The 24,161-nt window shown below is 35.8% G+C and overlaps 4 protein-coding genes and 1 pseudogene across 7 annotated transcripts; 4 read left to right on the forward strand and 1 right to left on the reverse strand.

Annotated features, from left to right (window-relative positions):
* Window positions 1-2,738: 2,738 nt before the first annotated feature.
* On the forward strand, window positions 2,739-3,670 carry LOC111293461 (short-chain dehydrogenase reductase 2a pseudogene; annotated as a pseudogene).
* A 3,590-nt stretch (window positions 3,671-7,260) lies between these two features.
* LOC111292857 (transcription factor ICE1-like) lies at window positions 7,261-11,642 on the forward strand. Its single transcript, XM_022885458.2, has 4 exons — window positions 7,261-8,575; window positions 8,908-9,132; window positions 10,178-10,348; window positions 11,262-11,642. The coding sequence occupies exons 1-4, from the start codon at window positions 7,511-7,513 to the stop codon at window positions 11,343-11,345; spliced, it is 1,545 nt and encodes a 514-aa protein (XP_022741193.2). The 5' UTR covers window positions 7,261-7,510; the 3' UTR covers window positions 11,346-11,642.
* Window positions 11,643-14,387: 2,745 nt separating this feature from the next.
* LOC111292933 (aspartokinase 2, chloroplastic-like) lies at window positions 14,388-19,282 on the forward strand. Of its 4 annotated transcripts, none has more exons than XM_022885583.2 (14): window positions 14,388-14,832; window positions 14,991-15,472; window positions 15,585-15,667; window positions 15,787-15,827; window positions 15,998-16,152; window positions 16,439-16,588; window positions 16,701-16,796; window positions 17,063-17,179; window positions 17,379-17,498; window positions 17,576-17,668; window positions 17,755-17,877; window positions 17,990-18,106; window positions 18,402-18,464; window positions 18,914-19,282. In XM_022885583.2, the coding sequence occupies exons 2-14, from the start codon at window positions 15,059-15,061 to the stop codon at window positions 19,040-19,042; spliced, it is 1,701 nt and encodes a 566-aa protein (XP_022741318.2). In that variant the 5' UTR covers window positions 14,388-14,832; window positions 14,991-15,058; the 3' UTR covers window positions 19,043-19,282. The 4 variants fall into 4 exon arrangements, with proteins under 4 accessions (XP_022741318.2, XP_022741319.2, XP_089623293.1 ...); XM_022885584.2 differs by having other exon boundaries at window positions 14,601-14,832; window positions 17,755-17,871; XM_089767167.1 differs by lacking the exon at window positions 18,402-18,464 and having other exon boundaries at window positions 14,601-14,832.
* Window positions 19,283-19,643: 361 nt separating this feature from the next.
* LOC111292935 (uncharacterized) lies at window positions 19,644-20,929 on the forward strand. The gene is made up of 3 exons (XM_022885587.2): window positions 19,644-19,779; window positions 19,870-20,096; window positions 20,569-20,929. Exons 2-3 carry the CDS (start codon window positions 19,929-19,931, stop codon window positions 20,794-20,796), a joined length of 396 nt encoding a protein of 131 aa, XP_022741322.1. The 5' UTR covers window positions 19,644-19,779; window positions 19,870-19,928; the 3' UTR covers window positions 20,797-20,929.
* Window positions 20,930-21,219: 290 nt separating this feature from the next.
* LOC149516656 (Pentatricopeptide repeat (PPR) superfamily protein) lies at window positions 21,220-24,152 on the reverse strand. The gene has a single exon (XM_089767164.1). It carries the CDS (start codon window positions 23,837-23,839, stop codon window positions 21,383-21,385), a length of 2,457 nt encoding a protein of 818 aa, XP_089623290.1. The 5' UTR covers window positions 23,840-24,152; the 3' UTR covers window positions 21,220-21,382.
* Between the last annotated feature and the right edge of the window lie 9 nt (window positions 24,153-24,161).

Genomic DNA, 24,161 nt, shown 5'->3' on the forward strand with positions numbered 1-24,161 from the left:
CATAGCTAGAGCTATGCACATGAAAGAAGTATAGTTATATATTGAAATTCAAAGAAAATTAGAACTAGCAGTTTGTGTCCACATAAAGAGTTGACCTTTTTCTTGCTTTCCATGTACGCACTGTAAATATACAAATCTATCAATTACTAGTAATCTGCAATGTAAACAAGCAATTCATATATATATATATATATATATATATATATGAATGTTATATATATATATATATATATGAATGTTAATGAGGAATTTTTGAAGAAGAAATTAAGAAAAGTTGAAAATGAATAAAATATTAGATTATATGCAAATGTATTTCCCAGTTTTGTGATGTTTTAGTATTTGTGCTTTCATGGAATAAATAAATATATATATATGTACGCAAAATAAGCAAAGATAATAAAGAGTTACTATAGAGCGGTACTGCTGCTGCAGTAGCAGCTAGGCTAGTCTTTTTAAAAGCCACCGCTGCTATACTTCCTTTTCCTGCCCTTTAATCGATCACCTTGTCCAACTCTAAGGGAAACAAAAATATATAATTTGAAATAAATGGTCGGCCAACCACTACTCTACAAGTCTTAACTAATTAGCTAGCTAGCGTGAGAATCCAATCCAATCCAATCCAATCTTTCTCTTTTCCTCGTATTATCTATATATATAGTATTATTTACGTCAATTTCACATCTACTGTGCTATAAATGCTAAAGCCGGCTTACTTCATTGATATCTACTGTATAACAAAATTAAATAATTTATTGGAATACTGATCAATTTGTTGCTAACTCCAGTTGAGTACTTGCGGAATCTTGTAGCTATTATATTCCTTCAGTAAATGCTTTGCTAAAAAAAAAAAAAAAGAAATGAAGCTTTTGACTTTTAAGCTCTATTTGAAGCAATTACAAAGAAATAATAATAACTTACTTAATTCTTGAATTATAAATATATATATATATATTTCTGGTAAGTAAATGAGAAAGGTGTTACTACTGCTTGCTTTCCCTTCTGTTTCATTGCAAGTATAATTCATTAAATAGGACAAGCAATAACATAAGTTATGTTATAACTCATGTTCAGCTTCACCCTCCTCTCCTCTCCTCTGCATGGAAATTAATGTGCGTCTGTTTCAACTTTCAACTGCAACAACGTTTTCTTCTACTTCTCCACCTATCTTTTTCTGCTAAATCACTAATCATCTTCCTTAGATTTATCCATTCCACTTCTCTTCCTTCCACTTTTCAATATTTTAATTTCCAACATGCTTAGATCATTATTAGCCAGGTTTTCTTTAATTTATACTTTCAACCTTAATTTGCTTCATCTATATATGTTGATTCTTTTTCTTTGACTATCCAGGCAGTTCAAGTTTGTTACCAATGATGTCTTCAGGAAGCAAGTAAGATTATACTCTGCAGATGGTTCTTGCAGGAGGTAATAATTAATTAAACTGATCATCAGCTAGCCTAGCTGGCTATGATTATCAGCTACTTCAACTCTTTTCTTTTTTTGTTGGCACTAATAGGTTGGTAGGAGATGGACTATAGGGAGCTCAATCTGAATTATCTTGATCAGACAACATAAAAAAGAGCTTCTGCATTCTTACACAAAAGGACCATTTTGAAATTCTTTCCAATGAAATGACAGTTACACAAAATCTGAATAGTGTTGGTCTAAATGGTTAATAATCACTTGATTGTTCCTTGGACAACAACTGCATTGAATGAATTATGGCAAGTTTCGGACCTTTAGGTGGATCCCGTCCATATTTTCCCAGCGAACTGTCTTCATCTTTTTCTTCTTCATGTTCTTTTTTTGTTTTTTCCTTTCATTTTTTCTTTCAAATTCTTCAACCAAAAGCTGATGCCGAGTTATAAATCTGAGCAGATCCCACGTTTAATTTCCATTTGATTTTAAAAGCAATTTTAATTTCAAGTATTTGCGAATCTTATCAATGATTCGTATGAGGTATATATGTTTCAAGTCAAAGTGGCCGTTACGAGTTGATTACTTTTGAAACCTTTTGGTGTTATATATATATATATATATATATATATATATATATATATATATATTCTTTTAACGAAGAAAGAAGTAAATTATTAGAAATAGTATCTGTTTTTCATTATTATTTGATTACTTGGGATTTTTTCCTGTTAAACTTTTAGCTAAATTTATAATACCAGTAACTTTAACTCGTATTCTCATTCATTCATTCATTCCTAATATTTACGCTATAGCTTCTCATTCTTGTCTCTTTCTTTCGCCCCTAGATCTACCAAAACATGTGTTCTGAAACTACTTTCGTATGAAACGTCTTAAATAAAGACCATACTTAAGAAAATTACTCTAAACATGCAAGCTGAAGATCTGCCATATTTTAACCATATTTACACATTTGGCTTAATTTTTTAATTTTCAACGTGATGAAACTGATCACACACATTTTTCTTTCTATCTTGTTTTTTATTTCAAATTAATAATGTCAAAATACTTTTTGGTTAAACCTTCTGGCCTGTAGTGACTTTTGATGATGAGAAAGTGTGGTCCATTCAAATATATTTGCCAGCAACATGTAGAATTATTTGATTGGACAATGCTAAATGGATTGGCATTTCAATGTGTTCAGCTACCTCTTTGTTCGAACAAGACAAAGACCGGTCTGGTCTCGTCTTTCGTCCTACATTTTCCCTTTTTTGAGTATGGTTAAATATATCTGCTTTGCTTTGCTTTGTTTGAAAAAGCAGGTTAGAAAGCAAAGTAGCCTTAATCACAGGAGGTGCAAATGGGATTGGCAAGGCCACCGCCTTTGAGTTCATCAAAAATGGAGCCCAGGTCATCATTGCAGACATCGATTCCCAAATAGGCCCACAAGCTGTCACCGACCTTGGCCCCTCAGCCCAATTTGTGCACTGTGATGTGGCCATTGAGTCCCAAGTAGCAGAAGCTGTAGAAATTGCCATGGCCCATCATGGAAAACTGGATATAATGTTCAACAACGCGGGCATAGCAGGCCGGATTTTCCCACCCAGCATTGCAGACCTTGACCTAGACGAATTTGATAGGGTAATGCGGATCAACGTTCGAGGCGTGATAGCAGGGATAAAGCATGCAGCCCGAGTGATGGTTCCAGTGGGCTCCGGCTCCATTCTTTGCACGTCAAGCATTTGTGGGATTATGGGTGGGCTTGGATCACATCCATACACAACAGCAAAATCATCCATCCATGGAATTGTCAAGTCTGTAGCTAGCGAACTATGCCGAAGTGGGGTGAGGATCAACTGCATTTCACCAGCTCCTATTCCAACTCCAATGGTGGTAAGTCAAATCGCTCAAATATACCAAGGTGTACCGAAACAAAAGGTAATTGAGATTATAAACGGGATAGGGGAGCTGAAAGGGGCCAAATGTGCAGAGATAGATGTGGCAAAGGCTGCATTATACTTGGCCTCAGACGAAGCCAAGTATGTAACAGGTCATAACTTGGTTGTTGATGGAGGGTTCACCAGCTTCAAGAATCTTAGGCTTCCTTCTCCATCCTGACCATCTTGTTTAATATCATCATCATCATCCTTTTCGTTTTGCTTTCTTCTTTTGATTATATGTCATCAAATTAAATTAGCTTTTGTTTGATTTGAACTAAGCTATATATAGGGCTTATTTGAGTTTGTTTGATGTAAAGGGCTTCACACTGAAACTGAAATATCAGCAAATTAAATTAAGCTGCTGGGAAGACTTACAAAAGAAAGGTATGCCTTTGGACCTATATATATAAGTCAAATATCAGAAACATTAATGGAATTCTTTTTATCACTACCTATATATATATATATATATATATATCCATTGAAAGAAAGAAGAAACACCAATTATCTATCTCTTGTTTGCAAAAATTACAGTTATATAAGCCCGTTGGATGCATACTAGATAAGAGGCTCAATCTTTTTGGTATGTAAGAAATCACAATCTAAGGATAAAAAAAAGGTTACAAGTGTTGAAATTCAAACTCCAGTCTTACCGGTGTTATCACTTAAAAATGATTTGATGAACCAATTGAATATGCTAAAAATGATAAAAGTTAGTTCTCCACATTTTATTTACTTACTAAAGGTGTAACCCAAATATTAATTATCCTTACCCCACACAATACCTTGGAACAATATTTACTCTATGTTTTGCCAAGAAAATTGCCGCTATATATATATATATATATATATATATATATATATATACAGTCCCATTTTATTCTTGCAGATATATAGCTACTCTCCTTTTCAAATTTTATTTATCCAATCCAATTTTAATGACTATATTTATATTTGGTTTTGTCTGGCATATGATCGCTTTTCCTCCTTTGGTTTCTAGCATCATTTTGAGTATGCCTCTGAATTCATTGAACTTCTCCTCTGGCAAAATTTATAAGCCATTGGCTGTAATACTTTAAAGATTTGAATTATTTAAATGGGCGGCAGTTTGAATATATATATTTTCATGATAAAAAGTGAATTAACGAGCACCAAAGGTCTAAAACCAAAAGGGAATGTTCACTAACTAGGTTCTTTGATGCCATTGTTTCTTTCTCCAAACATAAGCTCTCTTTCTCTCTCTCTCTGGTATTAATTTCTTTCTATAATAAAGGGGAGTTCATCTCCCTAGCCTTTATGTCCAACTTGCGCTACCTAATTACGGTTCTTCTTTCCAACAAAACGATAGGCATATTTATGTTAAAAGGAGGGATTGGATGTTGGGCTATGTATGGTTCACATTCACCGTTTGAGGGGATTCTTTGTCAAAGCAATAATCTTGATTGCTTGCAATATCCTTACAATATGCATTTCCGAAATTCCACCATCTACTATAATAATGTTTTTTATAGAAGTCGTATATCCATAACCTGTTTGTGCTGGTTATAGAACATGTTATTTAGCAGATCAGTTGGTTCCTTGGGTAATTAAGACTATAGCTTTTGATTGAAAACCCTGAGGCATTTCTTTTCCTTTTATTACAAGGGATTCCATCATTTAGTAAATCTTATCATTGATGCTGTGAGCATAATTTTTTTTTCAATTACCTACCTTACCACTGCTAGATATTAATTAGTATTCATTTATAGATATGGTGCTTGAATATATAAATATAAATATATATATTCATAAAATTGAAGAGACAAGGATAATAAGATTGAAATAGTTTAAAGATATTGGAATATATATCCTAAAACTCACCAAGGAACAGCCAATAGGCAATAGCCATAGGGATAATTGAAGGATGTAGATTGCGAGCCTTAATTTTTGAGCTAAAAGAATTACCCTCTATATATTAATTAATAGCATATGGTCCCACGGTTTGGTTTGCCTTTGGTTAATTGAAAGCATATATATATATATATATATATATCAATCGGGAAATTAATTTACTTTTTTTTTACGAGTTTTAAAGTTGAAACTAATTGTAAACTTTGATAATTACAGAATGCATGCATCGCTCATAACGTGAATGGAGGTATTAATTATTAAACCCTCCGTATCTCCTCTATCAAACATTTGTGTAAGAAATTAAGATAGCTATGAAAACTTTATAGGGGATAGCAGTTCACATGTCGATAGGGGAGAGGCTAAGGCAAAGGCAAAGGCAAAGGCAAAGTTGCAAACGGCCAATTTGAAAAACAAATAAAGGGCGGGTACAGTACAAGCAAGCATTTGTAGTATTGCATGGAAAGCCGTGGGACCCATGGTTTTGATTAGTCAGTTTCTCTTGATTAGTTGCATGTTTGCCACGTGTTCTTTCGTGTTGTTATCCATGTACTTGTAGTTTTCACGTGAAGAGACAGGCTCAAAATCTTAAGTTAATTTGTTGAAAGCTGAAACTCTGCTTCGCTTTCCCCTCCTCACTCTTCGTCTTCGGTCTTCTGATCCCTCGATTCTGGAGTCTGGTCCGCTTACGGAAGTTGGCGAATGGCAAAAGCAGAGAAAACGGTGCAGTCAGTTTTGATGTGCTAACCAAAATCTAAGTTAACTTAAACCATCATCAATGTTCTCTAGATAAATAGAGATGGTGGGAGAGAAGTGTAATATTAATGGAACGAGAGATTTGAATGAACGGGAAGGAAGTTGGAAAAAAACCAAAAAAAAGTGAAGGGTTGATTGGGGAGTAGGTGTGGTGAGGGGAAAGGAGATCACGAGAAACTTGGGTTTTGTTTTAAAAAATTTATTCCCAATCAGGTGTTCCATGGCAAATGAAATGCAAATGGCTTTGCTATTTGAATAGGGAAAAGGAAAGAAACCACGGCGCCCAATTTGAATGGTAGTAGTACCAGTAATTAAGAGCAATATTAAGGCAGGCAATGCTTACTTTGGAAGTGTTATTATGTATATATCTCACTTGCTTATAATTGATTCATAAGTTTAACTCAATTGTGACCACATGCAACATGCAAGTTACAATCTGATGACCCACTTTTTCCTTTGCAGCAAAGGAAAAATTAGAAAGGGAACATTTGGGGTTAGAATTAACGTTTGGTGGGTTTTGAATCTAACAAAAATCCCGAGTGATCAATATACTTATCAGTTCTTCTCTTCGTATCCCGGCCCTTTTTAACTGCATGATGATATTCTTTGTTTCTCTCATGAGTTGATTCAATTCGCACGTCTGATATCTTTCTGAAAGATTAGGGCCGACATTAAAAAAGAGGTATAGTAGCAGATATGTGATTTCATTAAATACACAGGATCTATCATTGAACTCTCTGTTCCATTTATCAGCCAGCTAGCTAGCTAGCTAGGTTTTGAAATTAAGGAAGCAGAAATTCAATTTCAAATTACTTAGTTAATAGTCTTTTAATTTCACCTCAAGAAGTTTAATTAGATTAGGAATTTAGGATTTAAGCTATAAAAAACTCTTTTAACTTAATTTGAATGTTCAATTTGAGTTCTTTCGAAACTAGCTAACTAGGCAAACATTTTTATATATATGTAGTGACTTGAATGATAATAAAATTCATGCATGTTGGATCAGAAATGACTACAAGTTAAGATTTCCTTGTGAGTAATAGCTAAATTATTATTGCTACTTGATTTAAGTTTCTAGCTTTTTTCCTCAACCATGTCTAGTTTTAAATTTGGATGCTCATTCGTTACGGTTACTGATGGTATTCATCGTCTTGTACACCAAATATAATTAAACTTACAAGTTAAGAAATAGAAACTCCAAACAGAATATTGGACAGAAAATAAAATAAAAATAAAAAGACATAATCAAGCAAGTAGCGCAGACCGGTCTCCATTCATTTACCTGAGAGAGACTGAGTTGAGTTACGTGAGTACATTAGTAACGTTCAAATTTGCAATCTCTCTCCTTTCCCCCAATATATATGATGCTCTGCTGAAAACATACTTCACTTTTCTCTCCTTTCTCTATCTCATTTCCCATTTCTTCTTCCCCTGCTGTATCGCTCTCTTTGAAACCAACAAATTATATAAAAGAGAAAAAGCTGAGAGCTTGAGACTTGAGAGTAAGAGAGATGGTCCTTGAAGCTAACAGCCTTGTTTGGATGGATGGAGAAGAGGAAGAAGATGCAGTTTCTTCTTGGACCCGAAACTGCAGCGGCAATAATGAATTTGAGACTAAAGAAGACGACTTGGCTATTTCAGCTGCTTCTCTTTCCACCTTCAAATCCATGCTTGACACTGATTGGTATATGAACCCAGCTTTGAACCCGGAGCTTCAAATCAGAGAGCTTGGTTTCTGCTCCAACCAAGTTGATGACAATCTCCTCATTCACCAGCAAATTGATTCCTCTGCTTCTTGTTCTCCCTCACAGGCCTTCACGCTTGACCCTTCACACTCACACCCTTTCTTGCCTCCTAAATCTTGCTTTTCTTCTCTCCTCAACGTTTCCTGCAACAACCTTTTTGATAATGCCTTTGATTTCTCCTCCGAAACTGCTTTTCTCGCTCAGTTTCAGCCGAATCAAAACCCGAATTTGATGGGTTTTCCTCACAGTCAAATCTGTACCCCTGAGTTCAGTTCGAGCTCCGACTTTCACTGTACAAGGTTGCTCACAGGAACTGGAAACGCTTTTTCTTTGGGTAGTGCGTTTAGTGCTGGTGGTTTTGACGGTTTTGATGGATTAGGGAATGCTATGTTTATGAACAGAGCAAAGATTTTGAATACCCTTGAAGTTTTCCCTTCTCAACCAACTTTGTTTCAGAAGCGAGCAGCGATGCGGCAGGGCTCTGTTGGGGCTGATAAATTGGGGAATTTGGATGTTTCAGGGCTGAGATTAGGAGGGGAAGTGTCGCACGGGAAGAGGAAAAGGCATGAGGAGGGGGAGATTGAGGAAGCTAGCATCGATGTGTCGGGACTGAATTATGATTTTGATGAGACGAATGATGATTGCAAAGTGGATGAGAGTGTGAACAATGGCGGTTGCAATTCAAATACAACTAGTACTGTCACTGGTGGTGTTGATCAGGGGAAGAAGAAAGGGATGCCGGCAAAAAATCTGATGGCGGAGAGGCGGAGGAGGAAGAAGCTCAATGATAGGCTTTACATGCTTAGGTCTGTTGTGCCCAAGATTAGCAAGGTATATTACATATGAAATTCTTAGGGAATAAGTTATTTTAAACTAGCATTTTCTTTTGTGGTCTTTTTGGTTTGTTCATGTTATAGGTATACAAAGTTAGAATCTCGATATGTGGAATTTGCTCGAGTCCCAAATTGAATGCTTTGTCACCAACATGCATACTTAATTTTAGTTTTTTTTTCCTCCTTTGCTTTTAAGATTACGTATACTTAATAACTGATTGTGATTATGGTTGTAATGGGGTGATTTTAGTTAGACGTGTAATACGTTGGTGTTCCTTTAATTGAAACTGGTGTTCATGACAGTTACTCATTGTGCTTATTATGCCACAGATGGATAGGGCTTCAATACTCGGGGACGCCATTGATTATTTAAAGGAGCTTCTGCAAAGGATCAATGATCTTCATACTGAACTTGAAGCCACTCCACCTGGCTCTTTGATGCCACCATCTACAAGTTTCCACCCGTTGACACCAACCCCATCTACCCTTCCATGTGGTGTCAAGGAAGAGCTATGCCCCAGCTCATTACCAAGCCCTAAGAGCCAACCCGCTAAGGCAAACTTTTGGACCTAAAAGTTTACTTATTTTTTCCTTTTCGGTTTCCTACTTATTTGCTGAGTTTTTCTACAATTGCTTGATTTGCTTAATTTCTCTGAGAAACCGATTTTATTACTTAAAAGTCCTTTTACCTACCAGGCAAAAAATTTGACATGCATGATAAATTTGAATATCTTTAAGAAGAGAGGAGCAAAAGATGGATGCATGTGTGTTCTTTTCTGATAGTGATTTGCATGATATGAACTGGACAAATAAGTTAATATTGAGTTAGCATATTGCATAAAGTTGTACTCTTTCTAATTGACTATGGACTGGTAGACTTTCAAATTATTTGTGTTTAAAGTTGATTTTGGAAAGTTAACAGTGCCCTGTTAAACCTATGCAATAAGTTAGTTCTTATGGATGTACTTGCATGAACAATAGGGAACAATGTTTCATTCATTTATAGTTACAACATATGCTCATCTAACTTTGGTAGGTTTTGAGTTTGTTGATGGACCTTATCATGAAAATTTGAATACTTTATATTGGAAAATATGATAGACTGAGGATGCTGAAGTTTTTATTTTTGAGCTTTTTGTTTGTGTTCTTTTTTCTCATATCATTGATTATTTTCTTGTCTTCTGATTATAAATACCCAGGAGCTTCTTGATTGTTATGATGTGGTATTTTCTTTCCTGGATAAATGATATTTGATTCATCCAAAGAAGTAGGCAAGCCTACTAGATTGAAAACATCTACACTAGGCAGCACATTTGGTTTAACAGACAGTAATTACAACAAAAAGAATCAAAAAAGTAATCGCTAAAACAAGCATGTCTTTCTCCAAAATAATAAGCATCCTGTTGATATAGTCCCCTGCAATACATGGAGTCTTAATCAAACAGCCTCTTTGATTTGATACACACACACATATGGACAGACGTATGCTTGCCAAAAACTTTAACCAGGTCGTGTCAATGTAACTTGTGTACAGACCTTGCTGTTTTCCTAAACGTTTTGAGCAATAAATCAAGTAAACTTCTATTTCTGCAATTCCCAGGTGGAGGTTAGGGTAAGGGAAGGAAGGGCTGTCAACATTCACATGTTTTGTGCTCGCAGGCCAGGTGTCTTGCTCTCCACTATGAGAGCTCTGGACAACCTTGGATTGGATATACAACAAGCTGTAATCAGCTGTTTCAATGGGTTTGCACTGGATGTGTTCCAAGCTGAGGTGCATTTCTTTCTTCCCTTGTCTTCTTCTGCTTCTGGTGATTTCCATTCAAAGATCAATTTTAATTTGCACGTCTACCCAACAGATTATATATATATATATATATATATATATGTTCTTCTCATATGATTGCAACTAACATATCTGTAACAATTTTGATGAATGTGGTTTCTTTCCAAGCAAGCAAACAAAACCCCAGGCCCTCAAAAGACTTCTTTCTTGTGTTTAACTCTTGCAACTACAAAGAATGGCCCTTTATTGAAGAAATTAAGTTATTTTCTTTGTAGTTGAAAACGTGACCAGTTTGACTAAAGGCTAGTTCAAATAATGGTATAGACCATGAGTCAAAACCCTTGAGATTGAGGACTCTCTTCTCATAGTCCTGTTGCATATGATACTGACTAGTTGTACTATTTTGCACATGGGTAGGATTGAAGTAAGAATCATGGCCTTTAGTTGGACCTATGCTAGGCAATTTTCTGATACAAGTTTTTTTTTCTGTTTCCACAAATGTTTAAAACTTCTGATCCTGGCTCTCCCCTCTCTAAATATGCGTGTACGTACTTCTGAAGGTTAATTTAATGCTAATGGTTAATAAATGTTGATCTTATATTACTAAAGAATTACTCCCGAGATGAGTGTGAAGCCATTACCGGGATTCATCTGATTTGACAAAATAATAAAGGCCATGAAAGATTGCCACCAAGGAAACATAATAAAGAAAACTTGAGGAGAGAGGCTGGCACCTATCATTTGTATTACAAATCGTTATGTTAAGACACCAAGGCGTATTTTTTCTCTTAACTTCGGTTTCATAGTCCAGATTCAAGGATGATGCTTTACCAAATGGTAAATACTAAATAAAGACAGACTCAAGAGATTGTAACTTATTATTTAATTTGTTGTTTAACAGCAATGCAGGGAAGGGCAGGATGTGTTGCCTGAGCAAATTAAAGCAGTACTTTTGGATTCAGCAGGCTTCGATGGTATAATGTGACTTGAATAGCTTTATCTTATGAGCAGAAGCACTAACTGTAGTGTTATTAGGATGGGGTAGCTTGTAAGTTCAAATTGGTGAAGGACTAATTTCAAGGAAAATGAATGTTAAGGTTGTTGAGAGTTGTAGGTGGCGCAAGCAAGCATCTTTAGCAGATGTTAATTTCTTAGCAGTAGCATTTACTTAAGAAGTACAAGATTGTGATGGAGTTTTTCTTGGGAAATAAATCTCCATGTTTTCTACCTTGTATTTGATGCTGGGATGCATTTTTTTGTTATATTATATTATATTATTAGCTATGGTATGGATCCTTTTAATTCTTTTTTTCATTCAGGCTTTACTCCAATAGGATTTTGAATATTGATAGATAGGACTACTAGGAAAACATTTCTGGAATTGGTTGATGGCACCAAGGAAAGAATTGCCAATTATTGAGGCTGACTCGCTGCTCTAGCGGAACAGTGATTCAAACAAAAGGACCCAACTTTTGAAAAAGTTGCTACTGCTTTTCCTCATCGAGTCATTCATTGGTTATAAAACAATAAATAAATAGAATAGAAATTTTACTTTGAATGTTGGATTTTTTTTTTTTTTGGAAATTAGGAATATTTGTGTCACGTCTCAATATCAAGACGTAACACGGTCGTATTATCTTGAAAAAAAAAATTTAAAATAATACGAAGCTTTCTTCCTTAAATATTCTAAAATTCTTCAATAAAACAATCTATTAAATAAAATTTATATCTTTAATCTAACTGATAATACATCTTTATATATTCAAATACAAATCATCTAAAATATAAAACTGTCTCTTGAAATGTCATTTGTCAACATATTTTTCGACGATTAAGTAATCTTACCCATTTCATCTTTTAGCTTTACACAAGACTAATCAAATTTATCAGTTAGTCATCTGTAAAGAAAAAGTAAAAGGGGAATGAGCAAACCACAGCTCAGTAAGTATAGGCTTACACACATTACCAGATCAAGCATCGTTCTTTTACACATAATATAGATCATTCAAAATATTCATCAAATTATAATATCAGAACATTTCAAGATCATCGTTTTGTCAAATATTTCATAAATTCATAAATTAATATCAAAATATATCACTTCATAAATCATTGCAAAATATGCTATCATTCAAATATCATAATCAAATCAAATCATGAATCAATTATTAAAATCATCGTAAATCATTCATTTATCATTAGCTACGATCACTGCTATAACCCGTGACATTGACCGTATCGACAATTTCATTCTCATGATTATTGCTAACTATTATAACCAGTTAGCCAGGACTTACGCTAACTACTATTACCCATTAGCCAGGATCGTATGATCATGTCTTTGCTAACTATTATTATCCGTTAGTCAGGGTCGTAGAACTAGTATGGTGTCGATGATCTCACTTTTCAGGGATATAAAAACGTAGCTATCACAAAATCATTCTTTAAACATAAATTATTTTCTCATTTCATTCATAAGCATGATCCAGCATTTACATAGCGAAAACACAAAATAATCATATGCTTGATCCTATTTTCATACATCTAAAATAAAGAAATAAAATATTCATTCATTTAGAAACATACATATATACATAGATTCAAAAACAAGCAAAATGTGTGAGATTTTACTTACTTCCATTCGATTCCACCATTTAATTTTTCTCTCAAAATAATTAATAGCCTATCCAAGATCATTTCAACATATCAGAATTTAATCAACCCTTTTTGAGATCATTTATACAAAAATCAACTAAGTTACACAAAAGATTAACTTAACTAATTAATACTGACAGCCTGACCTCTTTTCATTAAAACAGTCAATATATCCAAATCAAAATTATGATCTCTTTAATGCGTTAGAAACTAGACTTGATAAGCTTTCTAACCATATATGAAAAATCTCGTAATTCCTTGTAGATTAATTATAACAATTTTTGAAATCGACGTCATATACTGCTGTCAAATAACCTGTATACCTTTTAATAAAAATTATATATTTATTCACAGGAAACTCCAAATTCAATTCCGCTTATTTCATTGGAAAGTAGACTCAACAAGCTTTCCAAACATATATGGCTTAATCTGTAAATCCTTGTATACAAATTAAGAAGAATTTCGTAATTCAACCCTGATGTTGTTGTCTTACAACCTACATATCCTTAAGTTAAAATTAGACAACTCTTCGTAGAAAACTCGGATTTGACTTTCGTTTGTTTCATTAGAAACTAGATTCAACATGTTTTCCAATGATATATAATAATCACAGCAATAATCTATCTATTAATACAAAATTCTATTTTAATTCAGTATTACAGATCACAACATCTCATCCAAAAATAGAATTTCTCCTTCAATCTTTAAAAAAACTCAAATCCTTACTTTTAGCCTTCAAACTCCACTCAATAATCATCAATAAATCTTAAGAACATGAAATAAACAAAGTCCAGTAATTTACCTAAATAGATCATCAAGATTAATGAAGGATTTCATGATTTTTTTTTGTTTTTCTCTCAAAATTTCAACTCCAAGTAATAGCAATCAACTTGATATTTCTTTTCAAATAAAAAGAAGGCATGTACTCAACTTTAAGAGATTAACTTAATTGTAGCCTCTGATTATGAATCTCTAATTTGATTTTTTATATTTTCTAACCCTAAAGAAGATGAAGAAGAATTTTATTTTTTTTCTGTTTCACCATAGATAGATTTTCTTTCATCTAATACTTTAATTTTTTTTATTAAATAATGTGTTAATAAATTTATGAGTTTTAGTATTAATCTAACCCAATTATTATTTTAGCTAAGGTATTACAATTTGAGAGTTGAATTAACGTAGAATGGTGTTGGATACTGACTTAAAGCTCAATTACTTGTTTGTTGTTGAATTAATGAAAGTTTCGTAATTTTTTAAAAAGATAATGAAAGAGAAACGTGTTTTCTCTTTTCTTTCGTTATTGGTTTGTGAAGAAGAAAAAGACAAAAGAAGGATGTGGAAATAGGGGGCGTCAAATCAGCAATACTAGTCTAAGTAAACGGCAGCCATAGGTGCGAATCTACGTGCGCCCAGCAGCAGTTCGCAACCGGCGACACATTGGTCCGCATCGGCTTCAACTTTCTAAACCCCATTTATTTTATTTAATTTTAAGAAAAGAAGTCACTTTCAAAATCAATGCGCCACGGTCCAACAGGTTGCCCCATTGCCGTAAGATCAAATTAAAGTACCTGAGATTGCAAATCTTGACCATCCATTTGCATTAAGAACCAAAACAGGGGGGAGGGGGGGACCGGGAAGGGTTCCGACAAAGAAAAAAAAAAACTTACGTCGCTTTATATTGCTGTGATCAAACGGAGGGGGGAGGCGGCGGTCTTTGCTCTCTCCCGTTCTTCTCCTCCTTCTTCGCTATTTCCTCTCAAATCTCTGAATAAAAAATCCTCTTTTTCTTTTCCATTTTTTGAGACCCAAATCCAAAGGTATGCATTTTTTCTCTCTTTTTTTTTTTTTTCTTAAATGTTGTAGTTTTCTCATTTCTGTTTCTCAGCCTGAAATGGATGCCAAAATGGAAACTTTTTCTTTTTTCATTTTTTCTTTGCTTTCACACTGTTTTTGTTTTCTATGGTTTTGTAATCAGATCTTTGGAGAATTTATATTTTTGGTTCATTATTCGTCGAAATAACTAGTTAGCGGGATCCGTTGAGTATGATGGCAGCTTCGTTGCAATTTTCTGGTGTGAAAACGCCACCGTCTCATTCGTTTCCGAAGCAAAGTTCTTTACAGTTCCAATCGGCATTGCCAAGTCAGCTTCATTTTGCTGCATTTTGGTCTGCAAATTCTTCTAACTTATGTAGGACTCTAAGACAATGTTGTAACAGTAGAGTCTTTAAAGTTAGTTGCCAAGGAGGGGATGTGGATGTGATTGAAAGGAATGAGATTGAGAAAGCAGGTTTCAGAGAAGCAGAGAATCAATTGACGTGTGTAATGAAGTTCGGTGGATCGTCAGTGGCTTCTGCTGAGCGAATGAGAGAGGTTGCTGACCTTATACTTAGTTTCCCCAATGAAAGGCCAGTCATTGTTCTTTCTGCTATGGGAAAGACAACCAATAAGCTTTTGCTGGTAATATTCTTTTTTTAATTTGGATTTTATTATTATTTTTTTATCCATTAATCTCTTGGACTGTACAACTACAAGGGTTTACAAAGAAGTTGGTTTTTGGTTTGATGATTAGGCTGGTGAAAAGGCTGTTAGCTGTGGTGTCACTAATGTAGATACTATTGAAGAGTTGAGATTTATAAAAGAGCTGCATCAAAGGTAAGAGCAAGGGAAAGAATTTCCTTTTTTTTTTTTTTTTGCAGTCGTGCTTTTTGGTTGTAAAGATAAGGGGTTCTGATATAAAGTTGATATCTCTTATCTTCAATTTTAATGCCCAGGACGGCTGATGAGCTTGGAGTGGACAGGCCGATTATTGATGGTGAGTTTATAATCTGCTCTTGAGTTGAGATCAATTCTTCTTTATTTTTAACATCAAGAAACTTTTTGCTTCGTTCAGTTTCACATTGATGTCTCTTCTTCTGTTCTTTTAGTTTAGACTTACTTACGATGGTTTCTGTTTTTCTTCTTTTCATGAAAAACCCTTTTCAGGGCACCTAGCAGAATTGGAGCAGCTCTTAAAGGGAATTGCTATGATGAAAGAGTTAACATTACGAACGAAAGACTATTTAGTTTCATTTGGGGAGTGCATGTCTACGAGGATTTTTGCAGCATATTTGACTAAAATCGGTGTTAAGGCCCGTCAAGTATGTTTTTTGTCTTCTTTTTTCACGTATCTGGAATTTGTGGGTAATTTAACCAATTATTTAACCTTCATAAAGAAAACTACTTTGGAAAGCATTCCCAGAAGTATGTTTCCTAACTCTAAAGTTGAATTTCTTTGTGGTTCAGAATACAAATTAGCATTGATTAGGACACTTGACTTCTCCATGCTTTATTTTAATCACATTTATGCATGGTAATGTATTCTCTGCATTTCCTCATAACTGCCATCATAAGGAGTGCAAACTATAAGTCAGTCCTGTTTTGCAGTATGATGCCTTTGAAATTGGTTTCATTACCACTGATGACTTCACCAATGCGGATATTCTGGAAGTAACTTACCCAGCTGTTGCAAAAAGATTAACTGATGATTGGATCAGTGATCCTGCAATCCCGATTGTTACTGGTTTCCTTGGAAAGGTATAACAGCTGCTAATATCTTATCGAAATGATTTCATTCTTAAACAAGAATTTCGTTGGGGGGGGGGGGTCTTTAGGTAACGCTTTTTATCTTGTTAACTTCTGATTGTAGGGCTGGAGATCTTGTGCGATTACTACTTTAGGTAGGGGTGGTAGTGATTTGACAGCCACAACCATCGGAAAAGCATTGGGGTTGCGAGAAATTCAGGTCAGTGCATGTGTTCAAGGTCTGAACGTGTATAAGTCATATATCTGCTGATGCACGAGGATAGCCAGTGCCCTTTTCTTTCTTATCCTTTTGTTGGGATGGATACCATCTTTTTCATATTCAACAAGCATCTATATGTGCAACTGTACTGTGGACCAAAAGTTGTAGCAAAAACAAATACTCACACAAGTTTATACCCTGTTTCCAGTTAATGTACCTTTTTTATTCTTGAACAAAGTATAACAGTATTATTTGGTTCATTACAGGTATGGAAAGATGTTGATGGTGTTTTGACCTGTGATCCTAACATATATCCACGTGCAGAACCTGTCCCATATCTGACATTTGAAGAGGCAGCTGAACTTGCTTACTTTGGTGCTCAGGTACTTATATTAATATGCTGCTTTTGTTTTCCTCTTTTTTTTTTGTTAGTAACTATCAAGTTCTGGTGAACAACACATACATACATCTGTGTGTGTCTTTGCTTTTTTTTTCTATTCTTGGAGGTAGTGCAATTATCATTTAATTGATCGAAGCATGGCTAACTGAGTGAATTTGGATGGTCGTCATGCCCTTCTTCAGGTTCTGCATCCACAATCCATGAGACCAGCTAGAGAGGGTGATATTCCTGTTAGGGTTAAAAATTCTTATAATCCTAATGCTCCAGGAACTCTCATCACCAGGAATAGAGATATGAGTAAGGTTTGTTGCAGTTGATTGCTTGCTTGTGTTCTTTAATGAAATCTGAACTGCTTTAATCATTTTTTTCCTAATTGCAGGCAGTACTCACCAGCATTGTTTTGAAAAGGAATGTCACCATGTTGGATATTGTCAGCACACGCATGCTTGGTCAATTTGGCTTTCTTGCGAAGGTTGGAAAGCCATTCTTAATTTTAATGCTCTTTGTCCATTTGGTTTTTCTATTGTGCAATTGATTTGTATCTTTTTATCTGTGCAGGTATTTTCGATCTTTGAAGAGTTAGGCATCTCAGTGGATGTTGTAGCTACTAGTGAAGTCAGTATTTCCTTGACTTTGGATCCTTCAAAACTTTGGAGCAGAGAGTTAATTCAGCAGGCAAGCGTATGATGCCATACTTCATGCTTTAATTGATATTATAATGCAAAAAATTTTATACTTGATCTGCAGAATGATTCTGAATCATTTACACTTTTTGTATATTTTCTCTTGACAGGAACTTGACCATGTTGTAGAAGAACTTGAAAAAATTGCCGTTGTCAATCTGCTTCAGCACAGATCCATCATTTCTCTCATTGGGAATGTCCAGAGATCCTCACTTGTACTGGAGAAGGTACTCCTGTCCTGTCATCTTCTGTCATATTGCTTACAAAGAAGCTCAAAACTTTTTAATAGTCTTCTAGTTTGATTTAAATAGATTCAGAGTAAGCAAACATGGAGCTTGTCTTTACTGCAAGTTCCAGGGGGTCTTTGCTGATTATTTCTTGTATTTGTAGGAAGTCTTTGTTTCCATGTGTCTGTTTTCTCTGGCTTCAGATAATATACTGTCAAATCACTGCCATTGGGTGTCAATCTTGTTTATGATTTTTTTTTTTTTGGTATTTATTGATAATTGAATGTGGTGACAGGCATTCCATGTTCTTAGGACCAATGGAGTTAATGTTCAAATGATCTCTCAGGGTGCATCTAAGGTCTCTCCACAACTTTTTTCTTTCAGTTTGTATTTGCATGGTTGATATTTAATTACTAATGCTCCATTGCTCTCTTTGGCATCAGAGCCCTAGCTTGGGCTTGCAAACATCATTAAAAGTGACCTTTACATATGTTTACTGCCCTGGAGCTGCCACTTCGTCTGCTTGATGAAAATATATCTTTTTTTTTTTTTTTTGCAATATTTCTTTCAGAGGACTTTATCAAAGCACCATTCCATGTGACCCATCTTTATATGAAATATCAAACTAGATATTTAGTACCACTGGGCTGCCACTCTCTATCCCAGATCAGAATGCAAAAATTTCCTTAAAATCTGTGCTTTTAGACTCCCATTTTTATACGATATAGAGGTGTTTGGGGAGGGAAGGCATAGTAATTGCGTTACTTCTGTACCCATGTGACTAACGGCTTCTGTTTTACTTCTTAGGTTAACATATCATTGATTGTACATGACAATGAAGCGGAGCAGTGTGTCAGGGCTCTTCATTCATCATTCTTTGAAAATGATCTCCCCGAATTAGATCAATGTGGCTGTGCAAACGGTTCTGCCAATTGATCAGAAATGTGCCATGCAATCCATATTCTTGATCCTAATTCATTTGATTTAATGATTTTAGACCCGTGCGGCTCTTGCTGCTACACAAAAATGAAGCAATTTAGGATATAGATATTTAATTGGTATGATGTACGCTATAAATGTAGGGGCATATATTGCCAGTGATGGATGATTTACCATTTGTCATGTTGCTAGATATTCTTTATGAATTTATTGAAAAAAAAATTGCCGTTTATTCCATCTCAATTCTCTCCAGACATTTAGATTCATAAACTCGTTACAATTATCAAACCATTGATCACTGCTGCCTGTACCCATTCTTTCAATTGAGAATTTTTACTGCAGTTTTTTTTTCTTATTAAAGAGCATAAGCTTGGTTTCTTATCTTCAATTTTCACGCCATTATTATAAACTTCCAATGAAGAAGTAACCGAGAAGAAACAAAACAGTTTGTTGATCTGTTCTATCTTTGCATACATGAAGCATAAAACGACCAAGAAGAAGCAAAATCATCTCTAATGGACTAATGTGAGCCATTGACCTATTGGCCCAAAAGAGAACTAGTAAAATAGTAAAGCCCAGCAAGAATAAGGGCAAAAGGGTATATAAAAAAAAACAGCCATGGAGCTCTTGGAAAGTTTACTCCTCTCTGCAACCCAACAGCCCATTTCCTCTTCTTTCTTTCTTTTTAACTTGTCCTTCCAATTATCGACAATCAATTAGCAGTGTGAAAGGAGGTTAGCCTTCATTCTTTTACTCGCTTTTTCCTGTTCTCCTTTCTGTTCTTTCTCTGACTAAACTTTTGCCTTTTTTTCTTTATATTTTAGTTGAAAGAAATAAAACTCTGTTCATCAACTGCAAATTCGGCGGGGCAGAGAGAGGCAAGATGTTTGGGAGTATGATTCGGTACTTTTCGACGAAACCCAAGCCAAAAATGAAGCCAATCGAGCTGAAAACGCCACCAGAGCAAACGCAGACAATAACCAGAGTTATCTTTGACATTCTCAAGGAGCATGGCCCCCTCACAATTGGTGATACTTGGGAAAGGCTCAAGGTCTGTTCTCTTGTAGTCATCTTTGAAATTCACACACAACAGCAAGTCATTATGTTACCTACTAGTATAACGTTTTAATCGAGTTTGTTTGCTCAGTTTTATGGAGTATATAAATAAATAAATATATATATATATCTTTATGTTCTATTTTCACATTGAATTAAGCCAAGAGCCAAGTAAGGACCGTCGCAATTTCGTCGTTATTTCATCTTTCTGACTCCTTTCTGGGTGAAAGGTGTTTCTCTTATGTGTTAATTCAATGCATTATATCGTCTTTTAACAGAGTTTTACCTTGTAATATTTGAATATTAGATGTTTGTGCATAAGTATTAAAATAGTTATAACTTAACACTCTTGTATCATCGTGATACTTGCCTGTGAGGCTGTGACTGTGATAGCTTTTTTTTGGGGGGTACCAAAGAATGTGGCAGCCTTTGAATTAAAGGTTTTATTGATGTAAAAATGTTTGCAGGAGGTTGGATTGAGAGGACTTACAAGCAAGAGGCACATGAAGATAGTGTTGAGATGGATGAGGGAGAGACAGAAGCTTAGGCTAATATGCAACCATGTGGGGCCTCACAAACAATTTCTTTATACAACTTGGTTTACTAAATCCAACATGAGGCAGGCAAGACCAGTGAATAATTCTTCAACGACTAGTTCGCCTGTCAATAATTCTTCATGTCCAAAGTCGCCTTGAGGTTGCAAGAGTACCGGCTTCAAGATATTTACTGTTTTTGCAACCCTGTAATACAATAATTTTGCTGTGAACTTGTAGAAACTTTGGGCTAAAAAATGCCTCAATTGTGAAGTGGCTCGTTCTCTTCTTCCAATTTATTTCCAGTTTTCATGTGCAAATTCCTAGTTCAATGATGTTGCTTATAATCATTTCTTTACTGGCCAATGCCTTCTTAGATTACACCACGCAGGCTGTAAAGTTGGCTCGAATCAGTGTTAAGTCTCAATGTCAGCGACTCCTTTTGCTCTGTTTTCACTTCTGGTTTCTTAAATGACACTTTATCTGTAACCAGCAATATTGAAATGCCCACGTTAACAAAAACACTTGTGAAAAGCCCCACATAATTAGTCACTCGGTGCGAGATAAGTTTTACCGCAGGATGAATAAACTCGGGAATAGCTGTGATATCATTACATATTTACCTTCTCAAAATAATTATCAAATGAATACAATCGTTCCCTAGCCTACACTATGAGCCCGCCAAAGTCATATATCTAATAAAGAGGTAACATCAAGCCAATCGACAAGGCCATAACCCCTCTATAAACTACCAATAATCCCCACAAGAGCAGATGCCATCCTTAAAATGGTGGAACCTGCTTGAATCCCTCACTGTGATTTCCCTTCTAACAATCTTTGAGATTACCTTGATTGCGGCATGGCAGTCTGTACATGCCCGTAAGTTCTTCATCACCAGTATTGGTGACCCTTCAGACGTACTCATCAGCGCATATGCAATTGCTAGCCGCTCACTGTGGTACTTAAGAGACTCAATTTTGATTTTCTCGTCAACATCATGAAGAGCACAACTTGTATCAGGCTTGTAACCTTCCTTTTCCATCTGTATTGAAAACATGTCAATCTTTTTCCGGATTTCCTCCATTTGAGGATGTAACATATCATTTGCTGAGAACACATGAACCTTGTGTCTTATTTCAACCCAGCTATATGCTGGAACCTTTCTAATTCCACGCTCCCTCATTGCCTTCTTTACCTTCCCCACATTCTCCCACTGGCCAGCCGCTGCATAGATATTAGACATGCTGACATAAGCAGCAGCATCTCTAAGCATCTCCATTCTGAAAAGCTGGTCTGCTGCTTTCCTAGCCAATTCTTGATTCTTATGAATCCTACAGGAATTTAGAACTGAAGACCACATAATCTCATCAGGATCAAATGGCATATCAGCTATCAACTTCTCAGCTTGGTTAAACCGTCCACTCCGGCATAACATATCAACCATAGATGCATAGTGTTCTTTCTTTGGAACAAGGTTATAGATTTGAGTCATGGATCTGAAATATCTTAACCCTTCTTGAACAAGCCCACAATGGCTGCAAGCAGATAAAACACTGAGGAAGCTAACAGAATCTGGCTGGAAACCTGACTGAACCATCTTTTCAAATGAGTCAAGGGTGGCTTCACCATCACCGTTTTGAGCATGGGCTGAGATCAAGGCATTCCAAGAGACTATATTCCTTTCAGGCATGTCCTGAAAAAGTTGAATCGCATCTTTTATGGAACCACATTTTGCATACATATCCAGAAGTGCACTTCCTGAAAAAACATTTGACATGAAACCTGATCTGATTACAAATGAATGAAGCTGTTTCCCCAGTGATAGTGAAGCCAAATTTGCAGATGCTTTTAAGATGCTAGCAAAAGTAGCCTGATCTGGTCTAACACCAGCTTTGTGCATCTCATTGAACAGATTCAGGCCTTCCTCATAGAATTCTTTCTGAACATAACCTGAGATAAGGGCTGTCCATGGAACTGTGCTTCTCTTAGCCAGACTCCTGAATATCTTTTCAGCTTCTTCAAATCTGCCACATTTTGCGTACATGTCAACTAAAGAATTCCCAACCAGAAGTTCTGAATCAGCTGTTGTCACAATAGCCAGGGAATGGATTTGCTGCCCCATTTGCAGGTCTAGTGCATTTGCTGCTATACTCAACATGGTTGCAAATGGGAATTGCCTCCGATTAAAGTGAGTAAACTGTAATTCACGGAAAAGTCTAATAGCTTCTTCATGTTGTCCAAACCATGCATGGCATGTGATTATCACATTGTAAGAAATGCCATCCAAGTCGGGCATGTCATCAAAAAATTTCCTAGCTTCAACTAAACGATCATGCTTAGAGTAGAAATCAAGCAATGCATTCCCCACAAAGACATTCCAAACAAACCCAGTCTTCACCAAAAAACCATGAATTTGTTGCCCAAAGGCCAAGTCGTTTAATCTAATAGCGGCACTTAAAACTCCAGAAAAGGTGAAATCAGAAGGCTTGAAACCTAAATTTTGCATCTCCAGAAAGAGGGTTATTGCGTCTTCATTTAGACCATCTTTTGCGAAGCCAGTGATCAATGCATTAAAAGAAACAGAATCTCTTTCACGCATGTCAATAAAAACCCGACAGGCAAAATCAAGGTGATTAGTTTTGCAATAAGAATCAACCAATGAATTGCAGATTATGAGACTGGACTGGTACCCCAACTTAAGAAGGCAAGCATGAACTTGAATCAATTCCTTGTCCACCTCGGCATCATTGCAACCTGATAAAAGAGTAGCAAAAGTCACATAATCAGGCTCCGTATCACGTCTTCGCATCTCTGCGAAAAGCTTAAATGCTTCGCGGAACTGATTCTTCTGCGAGTAGGCACCAATCAAAATGGTCCATGAAACCGCAGTTCGATCAAGCATGGTATCAAAAATTTGTCTAGCTCTTAAAAGATCGCCTGATTTTATATATCCGGAAATCATCAAGTTTGTAGAGACAGTGTTCCTGTTGGGCATTTGGTCAAACAGTTGACGGGCCTCTGACATGTTACCCTTTCTGAGGAAGTTTTCAACCATAAAGTTGGAGCGGCATGTCTTTCGATCAAAGCCCGTTTTGATGCTTCGAGCGTCGATGAATGTTTGGACATCTTGGAGCGAGCTTGAAGGTTTAGAGGGTGCAAGGGAAGCCAGGTTTTTGAGTGTAATGGTTGGTCTGTATGGCTTCATTAGGAATCAATCTGAGCGCCAAAATGGCGGCATAAATACTTCCTCTTATGCATAAGCACTGCACGTGGGTAGTAGATCCTGACACGACAGGACATCCACATGTTCGATAAAAAATAGGTCAACAGCTTTTTAAGTTTTTTTTTTCCCTAAGAGTCAAGAAAATTCTTTTAACAATTGTCCACATATGTTGATTCATTTGATTTTCTCAACTCGGGGAACTTTGTTTTCCAAGTGGTCATGTGGACTCTTTGGAAGGCAAGGCAAAGGAAAAAGCTGATAGCAATATGCTAGAGCTGTTGAAGAAGAGGAACTGCACCATCTA

Source organism: Durio zibethinus, chromosome 10 (genome assembly GCF_047325235.1).
Source record: "Durio zibethinus cultivar Kanyao isolate XHJ-2024 chromosome 10, ASM4732523v1, whole genome shotgun sequence".
In the NCBI taxonomy this organism is placed as follows: domain Eukaryota; kingdom Viridiplantae; phylum Streptophyta; class Magnoliopsida; order Malvales; family Malvaceae; genus Durio; species Durio zibethinus.

What these genes read in the sequence shown, in the direction of transcription:
- LOC111292933 (XM_022885583.2), top strand. Translation starts at nt 15,059, where the DNA reads ATGATGGCAGCTTCGTTGCAATTTTCTGGTGTGAAAACGCCACCGTCT. An exon ending in ATAAAAGAGCTGCATCAAAG is followed by an intron (nt 15,668 to 15,786) that starts GTAAGAGCAAGG and finishes TTTAATGCCCAG; the next exon opens with GACGGCTGATGAGCTTGGAG. An exon ending in GGAATAGAGATATGAGTAAG is followed by an intron (nt 17,499 to 17,575) that starts GTTTGTTGCAGT and finishes TCCTAATTGCAG; the next exon opens with GCAGTACTCACCAGCATTGT.
- LOC111292935 (XM_022885587.2), top strand. Translation starts at nt 19,929, where the DNA reads ATGTTTGGGAGTATGATTCGGTACTTTTCGACGAAACCCAAGCCAAAA. An exon ending in ATACTTGGGAAAGGCTCAAG is followed by an intron (nt 20,097 to 20,568) that starts GTCTGTTCTCTT and finishes AAATGTTTGCAG; the next exon opens with GAGGTTGGATTGAGAGGACT.
- LOC149516656 (XM_089767164.1), bottom strand. Translation starts at nt 23,839, where the DNA reads ATGAAGCCATACAGACCAACCATTACACTCAAAAACCTGGCTTCCCTT.
- LOC111292857 (XM_022885458.2), top strand. Translation starts at nt 7,511, where the DNA reads ATGGTCCTTGAAGCTAACAGCCTTGTTTGGATGGATGGAGAAGAGGAA. An exon ending in TTGTGCCCAAGATTAGCAAG is followed by an intron (nt 8,576 to 8,907) that starts GTATATTACATA and finishes ATTATGCCACAG; the next exon opens with ATGGATAGGGCTTCAATACT. An exon ending in TGGATGTGTTCCAAGCTGAG is followed by an intron (nt 10,349 to 11,261) that starts GTGCATTTCTTT and finishes GTTGTTTAACAG; the next exon opens with CAATGCAGGGAAGGGCAGGA.